The 16046-nt window shown below is 50.7% G+C and overlaps 1 protein-coding gene across 1 annotated transcript in view; it reads right to left on the reverse strand.

Moving 5' to 3' along the window:
- Positions 1-5507: 5507 nt before the first annotated feature.
- Positions 5508-16046, reverse strand: part of LOC129519850 (uncharacterized) — a 123652-nt gene continuing 113113 nt past the window's right edge. The window contains 13 exon segments of the mRNA XM_055340682.1: positions 5508-5597; positions 6649-6790; positions 6947-7060; positions 7276-7385; positions 7999-8176; positions 8315-8520; positions 10062-10246; positions 12869-12966; positions 13049-13188; positions 14282-14486; positions 14664-14756; positions 14941-15125; positions 15559-15727. Of these exon segments, the coding sequence (XP_055196657.1) occupies positions 5572-5597; positions 6649-6790; positions 6947-7060; positions 7276-7385; positions 7999-8176; positions 8315-8520; positions 10062-10246; positions 12869-12966; positions 13049-13188; positions 14282-14486; positions 14664-14756; positions 14941-15125; positions 15559-15727 (1851 nt within the window). The 3' untranslated portion in view covers positions 5508-5571.

Consider the following 16046-nt stretch of genomic DNA (forward strand, 5'->3'; position numbering starts at 1 on the left):
ATGTTTAATTTTTTGAGGGACCATCATAATGTTTTTCATAGTGGCTATGTCATTTTTCTTTTCTTTTTTTTCATTTCTAATATATATTTTTTAAATTTTATTTATTTATGATAGTCACAGAGAGAGAGAGGCAGAGACACAGGCAGAGGGAGAAGCAGGCTCCATGTACCGGGAGCCCGACGTGGGATTCGATCCCGGGTCTCCAGGATCGCGCCCTGGGCCAAAGGCAGGCGCCAAACCGCTGCGCCACCCAAGAGTGCACAAGGGTCCAATTTCTCCACATCCTTGCTAACATTTATTTCCTAATTTTTTTAATAGTAGGCATCCTAATGGATATGAGGTGTTATGTCATTGTGGTTTTGATTCACATTTCCCTGGCGATGAATGATATTGAGCATCTTCTCCTATGCTTGTCAGCTCTCTGGATGTCGTCTTTGGAGAAATGTCTCTTCGGGTCCTTCGACATTTTTTCTAATGGTTTTAGATTTATTTTTAGTAATCTCTACCCCCTGCCCCCAATTGAGGCTCAAACTCATGACCCTGAGATCAAGAGTTCCATGTTCCTCTGACTGAGCCAGCCAGGTGCCCCTCTTTTGACCATTTCTTAATGAAGTTGTTTTGTTGATAGTAAGTTTGCAGTTCTTCTTTATATATTTGGGATATTTACCCCTTATCAGATAACATTTGCAAATATTTTCTCCCATTTCACAGGTTGCCTTTAATACTCCGTTGATTGTGTCATCTTGTGCACAGAAGTTTTTAATTCTGATTAAGTCCAATTTGTCTTCTTTAGTTGCCTATGCCTTTGGTGCCCTATCCAAGGACTCTGCCAAACCTAGTGTTGTGAAGCTTTCCCCCTGTTTTAAGGGTTTTATAGTTTGTTTTTATATTTAGGCATTTGATGCATTTGAGCAAGTATTTGTATGTGATGTAAAGTAAGGGTCCAACTTCATCCTTTTGGGTATAGATACCTGTTCCCTGCATCCCACCCCACCTCCCCACTATTTGATGGAAAATATTGTGCTTTGTCCATTAAATGGTCTTGACACTCTTGTCAAAAATCACAAGGTTTTACTTCTGGGCTCTCTATTCTATTCCACTGGTCTGTATATACAACTTTGTGGCAGCACCATACTGCTTTTATTACTGTAGCTTTGTTATGAGTTTGAAACCAGGAAGTATAAGACCTCTAACTTTCTTTTTCAAGATTGCTTTGGCTATCATATTCCATACGATTTTTTTTTAATTCTGTAAAAGGCTATTGGGATTTTGATGGGCAGGGCTTCTTTAAGTCCCTAGATCACTGAGTAGTATTGACACCTTAATGATATTAAGAATTCCAATCCATTAACATGGGATATTTTTTTCCATTTATTTGTATCTTCTTTAATTTTCAGTGATGCTTTATAGTTTTCAGTGTAAAAGTCTTTCAGTCCCTTGGTTAAGTTTATTCTCAAGTATTTTATTAATTTTAATACTATGGCAAATGGAATTATTTTCTTAACTTCCTTTTGTTTTAGTGTATAGAAGTGCAACCAATTTTTGTGTTGATTTTGTATTCTGCAACTTGGCCAAATTTATTAGTTCTAATACAGTGTAATCTCTAGGGATTTCTGCAGGCACATAGGAGATTATATATATTTATAAAATACATATACATACTTATATGTGCATATATATATGATCATTTTTGTCTGAGAACATACATAATATCTTCCTTTCCAAATGGGATGCCTTTTTTTTTTCTTGCCTAATTGCTCTGGCTAGCATTCCTAATACTATATTAAAGAGAAGAAACCAATATAAACATCCCGTTCTTATCCCTGATCTCAGAGTAAAAGCTTTCAGTCTTTTGCCATCAGATATGTTCTCTCTGGGCTTGTCATGTAAGCATTTTATTAGTTGAAGTTTCCTTCTAGTCTCAGTTCATGGAGTGTTTTTATCATGAAAGGGTATCAAATTTTTGTTCAAAAATTTTTTTTGCATCAACTTAGGCAAGAATGTGGTTTTTGTCCTTCATTATGTTAATGTGGTATATTCTATCAAATAATTTTTCTATCTGGACCCATCCTTGTGTTTCAGGAATAAATCCCACTTGGTTGTGGTGTATAGTCCTAACACACTTTTGAATTCTCTTTGCTAGTTTTCTTTCTTTCTTTCTTTCTCTCTCTCTCTCTCTTTCTTTCTTTCTTTCTTTCTTTCTTTCTTTCTTTCTTTCTTTCTTTCTTTCTTTTTTCTTTCTTTCTTTCTTTTTCTTTCTTTCTTCTTTCTTTTCTCTTAGGATTTTGTATCTATTTTCATCAGGAATATTGGTCTGTAGTTTCTGTTTCTTGAAGTGTCTTTATCTGGCTTTGGTATAGAGGGAATGGTAGCCTCATATAGTGGATTTAGACATGTTCCCTCTTCAAGCTTTTGTAAGAGTTTGAGGAGGATTGCTTTTAATTTCTTTAAATGCTTTGTAGAATTCATTAGTGAAGCCATCTGGTCCTAGGATTTTTTTTTTCCTTTATGAGGAGGTTTTTAGTTACTATTTCAATCTTGCTAGTTATGGGTCTGCTCAGATTTCTATTCTTTCATGATTCAGTCCTGGCAAGTTTATGTTTCTAGGAATTTATCCATTTCATTTAGGTTGTTCAATTTGTCATACAATTGTTCGTAGTACTCCTGAAATCCTTTTTATTTTTGTCAAAATTGGCTGCAATGTCCTCCATTTCTGATTTTAATACTTTTTTTAAATTAGCCAATCTAGCTAAAGTTTTGTCAGTTTTTACTGATCTTTTAAAAATTTTGCTGACTTTTCTTTATTCTTTATTTCATTTATCTCTGTTTGAATCTTTGATTTCCTTCTGCTAGTTGTGGGTTCAGCTTGTTTTTTTTTTTGTTTTTTTGGGGGTGGTGTTCCTTAAGGCATAAAGGTAGGTTGTTGATTTGAGATATTTTTTTCATGTAAGTATTTACAGGAAAAGAATGTAAATTTCCTTCCTGGCATTGCTTTCTCTAAATCCCAAGGTTTTGGCATGTTGTTTAATTTTGAACAATTTTTTATTTTTCCAATTTTCCACCTATTATTGATTTCTGGTTGCATGTTTCTAGGAATTTCTTTCCATTGTGATTGGAAAAGATAGTTGGTATGATCTTAGCTTCCAAAATTTACTGACTTATTTTGTGGTGGGGTGCCTGGGTGGCTCAGTTGGTTAAGCATCTGCCTTCAGCTTAACTGAAGGTCATGATCTCAGGGTATATCTCCTGCTGTTGTTGGGTGGAGTATTGTGTGTATGTTAGGTACAATTGATTTGTAGTGTTGCTCAAATTGTCTTTTCCTTTAGTGATCTTCTGTCAGGTTATTCTATCCATGGTTGAAAGTGGGTGGGTCATGAAGGGTTTAAGGTCTCAATATAGAACATCTTTTTCTCCCTTCAATTCTGTCCATGTTTGTTTCAGATATTTAGAAGCTCTGACATCTGGTGCATATATGCTTACAATTGTTAGATCTTGGTGAATTGACCCTTTTATCATTATGTAATGTCCTTTACCTTGTAAAAATTTTTTTCTTAAATTCTATTTGTCTGATATCAGCATAACCACCCCTGCTCTCTTTGGTTATTATTTGTGTAGAAGATCTTTTTCCGTACTTTGGCTTTCGACCTATGTGTGTCCTCAGATCTAAGTGAGTCTCTTGGGCGCCTGGGTGGCTCAGGTCATGATCCTGGGGTCCTGGGATTGAGCCCCTCATCAGGCTCCTTGCTTAAGCAGGGAGTCTGCTTCTCCCTCTCCATCTGCTGCTCCCCCTGCTTGTGTTCTCTCTCTCTCTCTCTGTCAAATAAATAGAAAAAAAATCTTTAAAAAAATAATTACAGATTTATAGAAAGTTCAAAGATAGCAAGTATAGAGGGTTCCTGTGTATCTTTTATTCAGTTTTTTGAATGGTCACATCTTCCATAATTAGTAGTACAATATCAAAACCCTAAAATTGACGTTGGTAGAATGCATGTATATAATTCTGACATTTCATCACAGGTGTAGATTCATGTTACTACCACTACCACAAACATCTCCCTTGTGCTACCTCTTGGTGGCAGCCACAAGCATCCAGCAGATGCTAATTTATTTTCCATCTTTATAACTGGTCATTTTGAGAAAGTTATATAAATAAAATCTTATATGACCTTCTGAGTTTGGCTTTCTTTTTTTTTTTAACCCCTCAGCATAATGCTTTTGAGATTCATCCAAGTTGTTGCCTGTAGCAATAGTGTGTTCCTTTTTTAATGCTGAGTAGGATCCCAGGCACATAACAAAATTTAATTGTGCACCAAAGGTAGGCTCTTTTGGTTGTTTCAATTTCTGGGCTATTATAAATAACAGTGCCAAGAATAATTATATACAGGCTTTTGGATGAAACATGTGTTTTAATTTGTCTGGGATAAATGTCTAGGAACACAATTGCCAGATCATATGTTAAGTGTATACTTAGCTTTTTTTCCAGACTGACTGTACCATTTTACATTTTCCCACCAGAATACATGCTCCACAATTTTGCCAGTATTTGGTGTCATGGTTATTTTTTAAATTATTCTGATAGATTTGTGGTGTTCTCGTTTCCCTAATGGCTAATTCTGTTGAACATTTTTTTGTGTGTGTGCCACTCATATGTTCCTTTAAGTGAAATGTCTCTTTTTTCCCATTTTCCATTTAGATTGGTTTTTTTTAACTGTTAAATTTGATTTTATATATCCTAGATAGGAGTCCTTTGTCAGATATGTGGTTTATAAGTATTTTCTTTGTCTTTCCATTCTCTTAACAAGGTCTTTCACAGAACAAAAAAAATTCTAATCTTGATGAAATCTATTTTTTGGTGTGCTTCACTAACTTCACTAAGCTTTGCCTGACGTCTTTTAGAAGTACATTTTAGCCTATAGATTCAGTTGATTGGATGGCTATGAGATTCTTTAGGTTAAATATTCTTAGAACATCTGAACAGATCATATTTAACCTCTGAAATTTATCAGTAACATTTTCAGATAGCTTTTTGAAATCTCTACTAGATCTGTAGTTTTGACTTCTTGTTCACTTCTTCCTATTTCTTTAATTTCTCTTTAATTTCTCCCTCCTGCTTCCCCTGGTTTCACATTGTGGACCAGCCAACACTTTCTGTCATGAATTGAATAGTAAACACACTAGGCTTTGCAGCCAGATCTGCAGTTGCTGTTGCAAAAATACTCTGCTGTTGGAGCACAAAAGCAGCCACAGATGGCTTGTGACTAAGTGTGTGTGGCTCTGTTCCTTTAGTGTGTGTCCATCAGTAGGAAAGTTATTTTCAGATCGCTTGGTGCTAAAAATTTGTTTCATCTTTAACCTTAAATCATAGTTGAGCTGGGCATAAAATTTACTGTCTTCCCTCCTTGCTGGTGGGAGAAGAGTTGTCTGTCTTTGAAAGATCACTTATTTTCCACCCTGATATGTCTTAATAAAGGTTTATTGACAGTATTTAGGATACTTTGTGCTTCTGAAATCCGAGGAGTTCCTCTTCATTTTCTCATTCTGAAATTTCTATGAGACTCTTATGTCTTCCAGTTAGTGAATTTTTTCTTGTGTTGTTTCTGTTTTAAAATATTTCTTTTCAGAGAGAGAGCTCGAGTGGAGGTGAGAGGCAGAAAACCTTAAGCAGACTCCCTGGGATCATGACCTGAGCTGAAATCGAGAGTTGGACACTTACAGATTGGGGGCATCTGTGTGGTTTAGTGGGTTAAGTTTTAAATTTCAGTGACTATGTGTATTTAATCTCAAATTCTAGCCTCTGAAGTTCTTACTAGATGGGAAAGAGTCTTTCTTTGACTAGGCTCTACTCAGGCTCCGCAGAAATCTGTGAGGCCCTGGCTTTTGGGGGCTCCATCTCTCCATTAGCCAGGTTTAGCAGGAATGATGTTAGGTCAGTTGAGCCAGAATAACTGGTCACCTTGCCATCCACCAGGGTTCCTTTGCTCAGTCTGGCCTGCCTCCAACTAGATCCCTGGCAGTTCCATTTAGCCAGGACTCCATCATCTGTGATGGTTCCTCTTAGCAACCTTCCATCCACAGACCACCACCCTATTCCTTGGCTCTCAGTCTGCACTTTTCCCTGTTGTATTAAGAGTTGAGCCCGATCCCACAGCCAAACCGCAGTGGTCCCTATACCACTATAGGAACCCTGTGCATACAGCCTGCCTTACCATTCTTCTACAAGTGTCATGTACAAATAATTGTTCCTTTAACAAGGAGTCCTACCCCTGCGCTTTGGTGCAGTTTAGCTGTGGGAATCGGAATTGTGCACATTGGTCGACCCAGGGCTTTCCAGACACTGGGGAGAGTGTACACTCAAGCCCTGGAAGAGCAGGTTGCAAATTTTTGGGAGGTGAGTTTATGGTTGCCTGAGCTATTGTCTCCTGTGTCAGATGACTCCAGGGTCACTAGACTTGGCTTGGACAGTGGGGAGTCTTCAGGCTTCTTTTTCTCTCAATAAGTACTCCTTTGCACATAACTTTGTTTTGACTCTTAGCTCCTGCCAGGCAGACAGATACTCCATTGTCCTACAATGAGCTAAGAGAAAGGAACTAGTTTTTCCTTTGGGAGGGAAGGCATGGGTCAGCTGGATTGCCGGCTGGGGCAGCTTACCACACTGTGGAGGAGGGTCCAGGGGCACGAAGCCCCGGGCACACAAGTGGATGTAAGTGGCTGCCAGGTTACAGGCAAAGTGGAGCTCCTGGGTGCCACAGGTGTCCTGGTTGCACAGGCCAAGGAAGGGTGTGGGGTCCACCTGCAATTCAGCATCCACAGTCATGGTTCTGGCCCACTGTACCATTGGGGGTAACACAGAGGAGGAGGGCCAGAAGCAAGGTGGGGGAAACTTTTGGTCCTTTGGTCTACCTGTTGCATGGCTTCTGTTGGGTTCCAGCCCCAGCCTCACACTCACCACTCTGAAGCAGTTCCCCAGGCAGGAATGAGGGTCCTGGAAGAAGGCCCAGCAGGTGAGGCTCCGGGCTGGGCACTCCTGAGGTTTCTCCATGGCCCTGCAGTCACCACCCACCTAGTGAGACAAATCCAAGACTCAGGCCTTCACCTGGACCTCTTTCATCTTGGGCAGCTAGAGCAGGTGCATCAGCCTCTGGAGGGGATGTCCAACCCCTGGGCCTGAGAAGTTGGCTCCAGAGTATGTATGCCCTGAGCCAGTCTCTGCACTCAGCTACCACTCCCTGGTGATGCACAAACCCTAAGAGAGGAAGGGCTGGCAAACCAGCTCACCTGCCAGGCGAGGGTGAGCTCCTCCAGGCTCTGGGCCACTTTGCCATCTGGCAGCATCCACTCATTGGCCGCCTCATTGTCATTGGTACCTAGAAGGCCAGCAGACACACCTGTGGGGAAAGGGGCTGTGTGAGAGCCAGGGGTGATGAACCGTCCATGCCTGACTCCTGTGCCACCATCTGGGCTCTAACCCTTCATTAGAGGGAGAAGAGAAAGGGGAAAGGAAGGGCAGAAAGCATTTATGCCCCTCCTTAGGCCCTCCCACTGACTGCAAGCCCCAGCCTTGAGTGGCCTGGGCCGGTGGGAGAGCTGTTCATTAACCTCAGTCAGGTCATCCACTCTGGGGACAACAGGGGGATGAGAGGAGGAGGAGACTGTGGTATTACAGCAGGAGAAACAAGGCCAATGGGCACAGAGCAGTATCTGTCCATCTGCCTTTAGGAACTGTCGCAGCACTGGCATGATCTAGCAGGGAGAGATGGCCTCTGACCATCTAGCTATTTTGAGCCCTTTGGACTCTGCTTCTTTATGCTGGCTCAGGTTGCAAGCCCCAAGGAGCAGCAGCAGCCTGAGGGAGTCCCTGGACATCCCGCCCCCAGCCTCTTGAGGACCCCGAGAATGCCATTCATTGGGAATCTTCTGGCCTCAACCCTGGAAGCTGGCTGTGGTCTTGGCAAAGCCAACTCCACTGGCTCGGAGGCTGCCAACTGGGCCCAGACCCACCATGGAGCCAGAGGCCCAGAGTCAGGCTGCAGAGGCCAGTTTGCACATCACAGGTGACTGAGATGCCGTCCTCACTGGTCAGTTCGATCCTGGGAATGTCCCCCCTTGTCTTAGCAGGTGGCAGATCCAGGTGCGGACAGCTCTCCGTAGGCAGGGAGGAGTCATACAGCTTGTAGGTCTGTGGGTCAGACATGGGCTGAGCAGGACAAGGGGTGGGCAACAAGGCACACCAGGTGGGAAGGGCCTGGGGCCCAGAACATAGGTGTGTGGATGTGAGAGGAGGCAGTAAAGCAGCCTCCCACTCTCACATGCTCACCTTTAGGCTTGGATAGAGGACCAGGGTCGTGTGGTTCAGCTCCACGGACAGGGATGTGAGTCCTGAAGGGGCCCGGTTCAGCGTCAGTGAGAACGTGTTGTGGGCGAAGTCCTTGGCCAGCAGCAGACTGCCACAGTGGCCACCAAGACTCCACACCTGGCCATCGAAGGTTACCACATGCCTGTCCCCGGCCACCACAGCATGGTCTGGGAAGAAGAAATCCCTAAGGCAAGTGAGATGGGTCCCTCTGCCCAGGGGGACTCTAGGGTGTCCTCTTGGGCAGCCCACATGCGGGAGGTCTACCCCCAGCTCTTCTCCCTTCAGCACCCAGAAGTAAGCTGTCTACAGCCAAGTCGACAATACACAGAAACAAAAGGCTAATACACGCGTGAATCTTGAAAAGGTTCTGTTGGGTGAAAAGCCGTCACAAAAGGTCATGTGTTACACGATCCCATTTGTACGAACTGTCCAGAGTAGGCAAATCCATGGAGCCAGGAAGTAGACTGGTGGGAGCTGAGGACTGAGGATGACAGCTAAGGGGCAAAGGTCAGCTTCTGAGGTAATGAAAATGCTCTAAAATTGACTCTGCTGATGGAATGTGCACCTCTCTGAATATTTTCAGAGCCACTGAATTATATGCTTAAAATAAATGGTGTGGTATGTGAATTATGTGTCCAGGAAGCTATTGAAAAATAATCACTGGAAAAAAAATGCACAAAACTATGGCCCAGGGCTGCATCCAACACAAGGACGGTACCATGGGGGCCTGGTACTGCCCTCTTCAAGGTGGGCAGAAGATGGTCAGAGAAGGAGCGGTGTGACCTGCCAGGCCAGTACTGCTGCTGAGCAGTGGCCCGGGGTGGCATCTGGCTGGGCCAGAGTCGGGGAGCACTACTGGACACCTACCAGGCCCAGGAGCTGCTGGCCCACCCAGCCTCACACGGAGGGTCCTGTACACCCCTTCGTGAGCAATCAGAGCTGAAGGTCACAGGGCAGCTCAAGGTCACACGTGTATGGAAGTCCAAGACCAGCTGCTCCTACCTCTCCGTGCTGTCTAGCAGAGGAAGTAACCCTGACCCTAGGAGGGCTACTGCTTGTCCTGAGCCTCTGCCTTCCCATGGGGATGATTATGAAAACCACACCGATGCACCAGGCCCACCTGGCCCTGGGTGCCACGCCTGCCCCTGGACTTGAGATGTGCCCCAGCATCGAGGATTTCAGCTCACAAACTGCCTGTGCCTGGCACCCAAAGGAGTGAGCCTGGTTGCCACCTCCACTTGACAGAGGGGAAACCGAGTCCCAGAGAGGTGGGAAGACTCGCCCAGGCCACACTGGGGCCTGAGCTAGATGCCAACTCCCCAGGGGCCCCAAGCCCCCAGAGCTGCATCCGGTCCTAGCACAGCCTGTGGCGGCTGGCCCAGCCAGACCAAGAGTCTGGACTCAATTAGTGGCCTTCCGGCTCCAACTGGAGGTCTGCCTTCTGTGGCTCCAGCCCAGTCCAGGGGGAGGGAGTTGGCCCCGAGCCGCTTGGCGCACTTCTGTGCGGGGCCCCATGCTCAGGCTTGCCTCTTCTGGATGAAAGCCCGGATCGGCAGCCCGGCCCTAGTCCAGTATTGACCTTGGGAAGTCCACTAAGCTCTGGGCCGGGCCGTACCATGCTGGGGCTCCGAGTGCTACCCAGGGCCTGTCCGTCTGCCCCGTCCCACAGGGCAGGGGCCTTCCCGGGAGGAGGTGGCCCAGGACTCACAGTCATGGGGGCTCTCCAGGAGGAGACGCTGCAGCCGGTAGTACTCGGCCAGCACGCGGGTCCCGTACAGCTCGCGGAAGGGCCGCAGCAGCTTCTCCTCCACCAAGTGGCCGGTCACCCGGGCCACGGCCAGGGGCTCGTCCCCTGCAGGCAGCAGTGGCAGTGTCACCGTCACTGAGCAGTTTCTGGAGGAAACGAGGGGAGGAGTTGGAGACCCTGGCCTGTGTTTGCTCCAGGAAGGAGGAGGAGGACAGTGCGGGCTGGCGGGGGAGGCTCGGGGCAGATGCAACTGTCCCCTTGGCAGGACACCGATGCCTGAGCCCCTGCCTGGGCTGGGAACGGACGTGCTGCCCCCGGTGCCTGGGCTCAGCTGGGGCACCTCTGTGTGGACCCCAAGGGCTGGGCAGGCCCACGGGGGTGCTCCTTGAGGAAGGGTGGAGAGCCAAAAGGGCCTGGGGAATCCCACAGGCGAGGGAGGACCCTGTCTCAGGGTGGAAAACGGGGAGGTCAGGTTGACCGTGTGGGGTCTGAAGGAGCCAAGAGGTCTCAGCACACATCGGGGTTGGAGGTGGATGAGGAATATGACCTGCCCTGGACTGTGGGTGGAGGCGGGTGCAGGGGCCCGGGTGGGAGGGCATTTACCCCCGGTGGGAGGGCATTTACCTTCCCCCAGGAGGCCTGGGAAGCTGTCGCAAAGGCCTGCCTGCTACCTGCATCCCTTGTGACCCTTGGGCAGGAGTGTCACTCGAGGCGCAGAGCCCTGAGCCAGGGTTGCCCAAGTCAGGGCTAGATTCAAGCACAAGCACTGCCCTGGGCTGGATGCTCTGTGAGGCTGCTGGCCGTGGCCACTGCCCCTTCTAAGCACCCCCGGGCTGACGGGGCCCCTGCCTGTGAGAGGGATGCATCACGCGCCCCAGGCCCCAGGGCTGTCACTGAGGCTGGCTCTGCAGCTCCCTCCAGACCAGTCACCTCTCTGACAACAGCCAGACTGTGTACGGCCCAGGCCTCAGAATATCAACTGCCTTCTAGCCACTTTAATGGGGTACCCTCATGGCTTCTCAAACTCCGCACATCCGGACTGACACTCTGACCGTCCCCACTCCTGCCACAGAGACTGAATAAAGACCCCCAAAGACCTCCAAGTACCCGGGACCTAGGACTACAATGACTAATATGGCCAAGAGCACTTTGCAGTGGGACTAAATGAAGGATTTTGAGATGGGCTATCCAGGTGAGCCCATGTAATCAGAAAAGGGAGGGAGGAGGGTCACTCAGACAAGATGTAGGGCAGAGGCTGCAGGGGAGGTGACGCTTGGCCATCAGCTTTGAAGGTGGAGGAAGGGTTCTCAGAACCAAGGAGCACAGGTGCCCCTAGATGGTGGAAAAGGTAAAGGGGGTGGGTTCTGCCCCCGAGCTTCCCCAGGAACCAGCCCTGCCCACACGGTGACTGCAGTCCCCCAAAACTGATTTCAGACTTCGGACCTCCAGAACCACACGAGAAGAAATCTGTGTTGTTTTAAGCCACTAAATGTGTGGGTAAGTTGCTACAGCAGCAATGGGAGACTAATGAAGCCTTGATCTGCTTTGCCACCAGTCATCTGTCCTTGCTCCACAAATGGACCATCCATCCTGCCATTTGCAAGGCCCAGAAACCTCAGCACCATCTGTTCCACCACCTAATCTGATCCATCAGTAGATCCACAGGCTTGACCTTATACCACGTCTGGAATCTGAACATCTCGCAGCCCCTCCATGGCTCCCACCGCTCAGCTGAGCCCGCCACCCCCACCCCTCTCGTCTGGACAGTCACACAGAGGACCAGTCTTTACTGAGCCCCCACACTTATGTCCACACTACACTGCTGCTCTGATCTGGAGTCTCAACACCAGGGCCAGAGGGATCTTTTTAAATAGGACACAGATCATGTCTTTCCTCAGCTCAAAAACTTTCTGTGGGTTCCCATCTCAGAGTAGAAGCCACCATCCTCACAAAGGCCCTAGGCCACCTGGATCCCTATCACCTCTCGAGCTCTTGCACCCTCCATTCCAGCCCCACTGGCTTCTTCGATACTCCTCCAGCAGGCTAGGTGCATGCTCACCCCTGGGCCTTTGCACCTGCTGTGCCCTCTGCCTGGAACTCTTCCCATGATGTCCACACGGCTCCCTCCCCTGGCTCCTTCCAGCCCTTGTTCAAATGCTACCTTCTTGCAGAAGCAGACCACGGCTGCACCCTTCAAAAGGTGCCCTCACCCGACTTGTCCTGTTTCTCTCCAGCATTAGCCACCTGACATACCAAATCAGAGGCTAGGAAACTACAGCCCATGGGCCAGAGCCAGCCTGTATCCTGTTTTTGCATGGCTTACAAGCTAAGAGGGGCTCTTCTGTTTTTAAAGGATTATTTAAAACAAAAACAAAAGTGAAGACGACATGAGAGCCCATCTGGCCTACAGAGCCTGAAAACTTTACCCTTAGGCCCTCAGGAGGAAAGGTTTGCTGAGCCCTGACGTAGATAACCTAGCTGTACCTGTTCAGTGCCCACCTCCCGCCGTGGACTGTGGCCGTCGTGAGGACAGGGACCCGTCTCTCTCACTGCTGTATATACAGCGCTGCCTAAAACAGTTCCTGCTCAGAGAACATGTTCAGAAAATTCCCACGGAATGAAGAATAAGCCTATTTCCTCATCTGTGAAGATGGGGGCTGAAAATGCCCCCCAGGCAGGGTCATCCTAAGGGATGAGTGAGACCAAGGGTGTTTTAGCCCAGGGCACAGCTGGGGCAGGGAGGCAGGGAAGGACGGACCCCCAGGTACCTGGCTGAGAAGCTGTACAGAGCCAGCAACGGCTTGCAGAGCCTCCTCAGGGCCTGTGACAAAGTGGCTTCGGCCCAGGACAGCATCTGGCGGGCGGCCTGCAGGGGAGGCGGGCGGCGAGAGCCATCAGGGTCCGCCTGGCTGGGCAGGGCCACGTCCCACTCCTGCGCCCCACCTCACCAGCTCCAGGGCTGCCCCGATGGGCCTGGGCCACACGGCCCGCAACAGCTGCATGGCCTCCTGTGCCCGCTCCTGCCACAGCTCGTCCAGGGGCCGCAGTGTCACCTCCAGGTAGGCATCCTTCAGCGTGGCCAGGGGCCCTGCAACAGGTGGCTGCCCCTCACTGTGAGGCACCCCCAGGGGTCGGGACAGCAGGCAAGATGTCCCGGCCTGCATCCCAGATTTGGGCAGGAAGGCCAGCCCCCCGGACCTCCAGGAAACAGGCCTCCAGGAAACAGCTGGTTCCAGGGCACCAGGGGGTGCAGGGAAGAGCCAGCCTCGCAGGCCCGAGACCACCACCACCCCCAACGGCCTGTTCACAGCCCCGGGGAGCCCGGGCTTCAGGAGGGCTGCCTCCACTCCCGGAACCAAGGGCCTCGCTCTGCCCAAACTGCACAGAAGGTGGTTGATGCTCCACACCCTCCTTTTCTTTCTGCGAGTCCGGAAAGGTGGTGTGTGCCAGGGGAGGCGTCCTGCACGACCAGCCCCCAAAGGAAACCCTAACGCGCTTCCCTGGCAGACCAGCGTGCCATCACCACACTGGGGGAATTGAGGGCGACCCGGGTGACCTCCCAGGGAGAAGCCTCTGGAAGCTTGTGCCTGGTGCTCGTCCCTACCTTGGGCCTCGGCCCTTGGACCTCGGCCCCTGCGCCTCTGCCTTTTGCTGATCTTGCTCTGTGTGCTTTCGCTGTAACAGATCCTAGCTGTGAGCATGAAAATATTCTGAGAACTGAACCCTAGTGAGCCACGGAACCTGGGGGTGGCCGTGGGGATTTGGACACAGAGACAGAAGCGGGGTGGGAGACGAGGGCCGGCTGTTGGCCCCGGTGCTCCTGTGGAGTGGCCAGAGCTTCCCAGCATCACTGACAGGACACTTGGGGCCGCGGCTACTTAGCAACCAGGACAGAAGCCTTAACCACACAGCCACCCTGGGGCTGATCGCAGAACCAGAGATGGGTTCTGGAATCTTCCAGCTGTGGGTCTAATAGAAACAAAGCTGTAAGCCCAAAAGAAATCAGGTGGGGACTGGAAAAAAATTGAGCAGCAGTTCCCAATGAAATAAGGCAGTGGACATAAGGGATATTAGCTTAGAGACCCACAGGAATGGAGGCAGCAGAGGCCATGTAGGCTGCAGGCCTGCGAGGCCACGCAGGTCAGAGGGCTCTGGGGTCGGGCCTTCTCTCCTGCACTCACGTTCCAGCTCATTCCGCAGCTGCTCCAGCCCAGCCTGCAGCCTCTCCAGGTAGAGCGGCAAGTGGTGTGTCAGCGCCCGCCTGGCCTGGCTCTGGCCCCACAGCAAGGCCACCGCCCGGCCACTCGCCAGGACAGCATCCAGTCCTGCGTGGGATAGCTGCAGGACGGGGACCACCACATCGTCCAGGGTGCCCGCCGGCCGCACCTGGGCAGGGAAATCGAGGCAGGATCAGTGTGAGGGTCTGGGGCACCCGGCACTCCAGAAGGTCCTCGCACCTGGTGAGTGGAGGGCATAGGCCAGGCGGGGGGTTCCGGGGGTGCGTCTCCACACACAGCCTCCCACTCTCCAAGTGTGTCCCCGAGACCCTGTCGCACTACCCACCAGGCACCGGAACCTCTCCACGTAGGCATCCAAGCCTCGGACCTTCTTCTCCAGCTGGGCTCGCACCTGGGCCCCAATGGCTGTGATTCTGGACTGTGGGCACAGAGGGGCAGGCTGGGGTGGCTGGGAGGTTGCCGGTGACGGGTGCCCCGGGATGTGTGTGCAGGCTATGGGGCTGCTGCTGGTTTCCTGGGCACTGTGGGACCTAAAGGGCTTGCAGTACACCCCACCCCCGACCCCCAGAGAAAGCAGCACCCCCCGGCCCGGGCTGTCTCACCTCCACGTGGCCCAGCAGGGGTTCCTGGCAGCCTTGCGCCACCAGGCGGAGGCTCTGGTTGGCAGCCTGCAGGGTCAGGCGTCCCAGGGACGGCCCGGGCCGCCCGCCGTCCTGCAGCAGGGCCTCCGCCTCAGCTGTCCGCCTGTGGGCACACGCCCGCAGCACAACACTCTCCTCTCGGCTCCCTGGAGCCAGGAAGGGTCTTGCTGTTGTCCCCAGGACTGGCCCCGCTGCCACCCGGATGCCCACTCCGCCTCCCGCCACACCTTCTGGAGCTTTCCCCACCCATGGGACCTACTAGTGTTTGCAGGCCTGGAAGTGCAACCACCCCCATCAACGTCCCAGCCACCCCCTTCCCTGGAGGCCTGGTCTCCTTCTGGTCCCCCAGTCCCTACTCACCCCCCACTGGCACGGCTGGGCCCTTCTATCAGCCTCTCCCGCTATCACAGCCCACACAGGAGGCCACAGGGGGGGCTCTCTGTCACCTCCAAGCTGGCGGTGCCACGAAATCCTAACGGGGTTCCTTGACTCCTGAACTCTCAGCACCCCAATCTCTGTCCTGCCTGGGGCCAGGTTGGGCCCTGCCCCAGCCGTCTGAGTGTACTCACTGCCTCTCACCTTCCTCGTGGCCCGCAGAGGCCTGGAGACAGCCCTGGGCCCGCGACACCGACAGCCTCACTTTCTCGTTCCCATCGTCCACATGTCCCTCTAGCTGGGCCAGGAACCGAGAAGCTGAGGTAGAGACCCGGCCCCGCAGGCCAAGCCGCTGAGCCTTGGGGCTGAGGATCTGCAAACAGGAGGGCAGAGAGCAGAGTGGGGCCCGGGGAGCGGAAAGGCAGTGCCCACCCCCACTCCATATCTCCAGGGACACGGGACCCCCACGTCCATCCTCCCACAAGGTTCACTGTCCCTGCCAACTGCAGAAAGTACCTATTAAATCCACATCTGGAGGCCTAATAAGCCAGTGGTACCCGCCACCCATGTGCCTTAAAAATCACCGATGCCAGGCCTCACCCCAGAGACGTTGCCTTCACTGATCCCGGTGGCCCCCGACCTTGGCATTTTTGCCATTCCAGGTGCCCAGACGTTTCTACCTGTGGGCCATG

The sequence above is a fragment of the Nyctereutes procyonoides genome, unplaced genomic scaffold (genome assembly GCF_905146905.1).
Source record: "Nyctereutes procyonoides isolate TBG_1078 unplaced genomic scaffold, NYPRO_anot_genome, whole genome shotgun sequence".
NCBI lineage: Eukaryota > Metazoa > Chordata > Mammalia > Carnivora > Canidae > Nyctereutes > Nyctereutes procyonoides.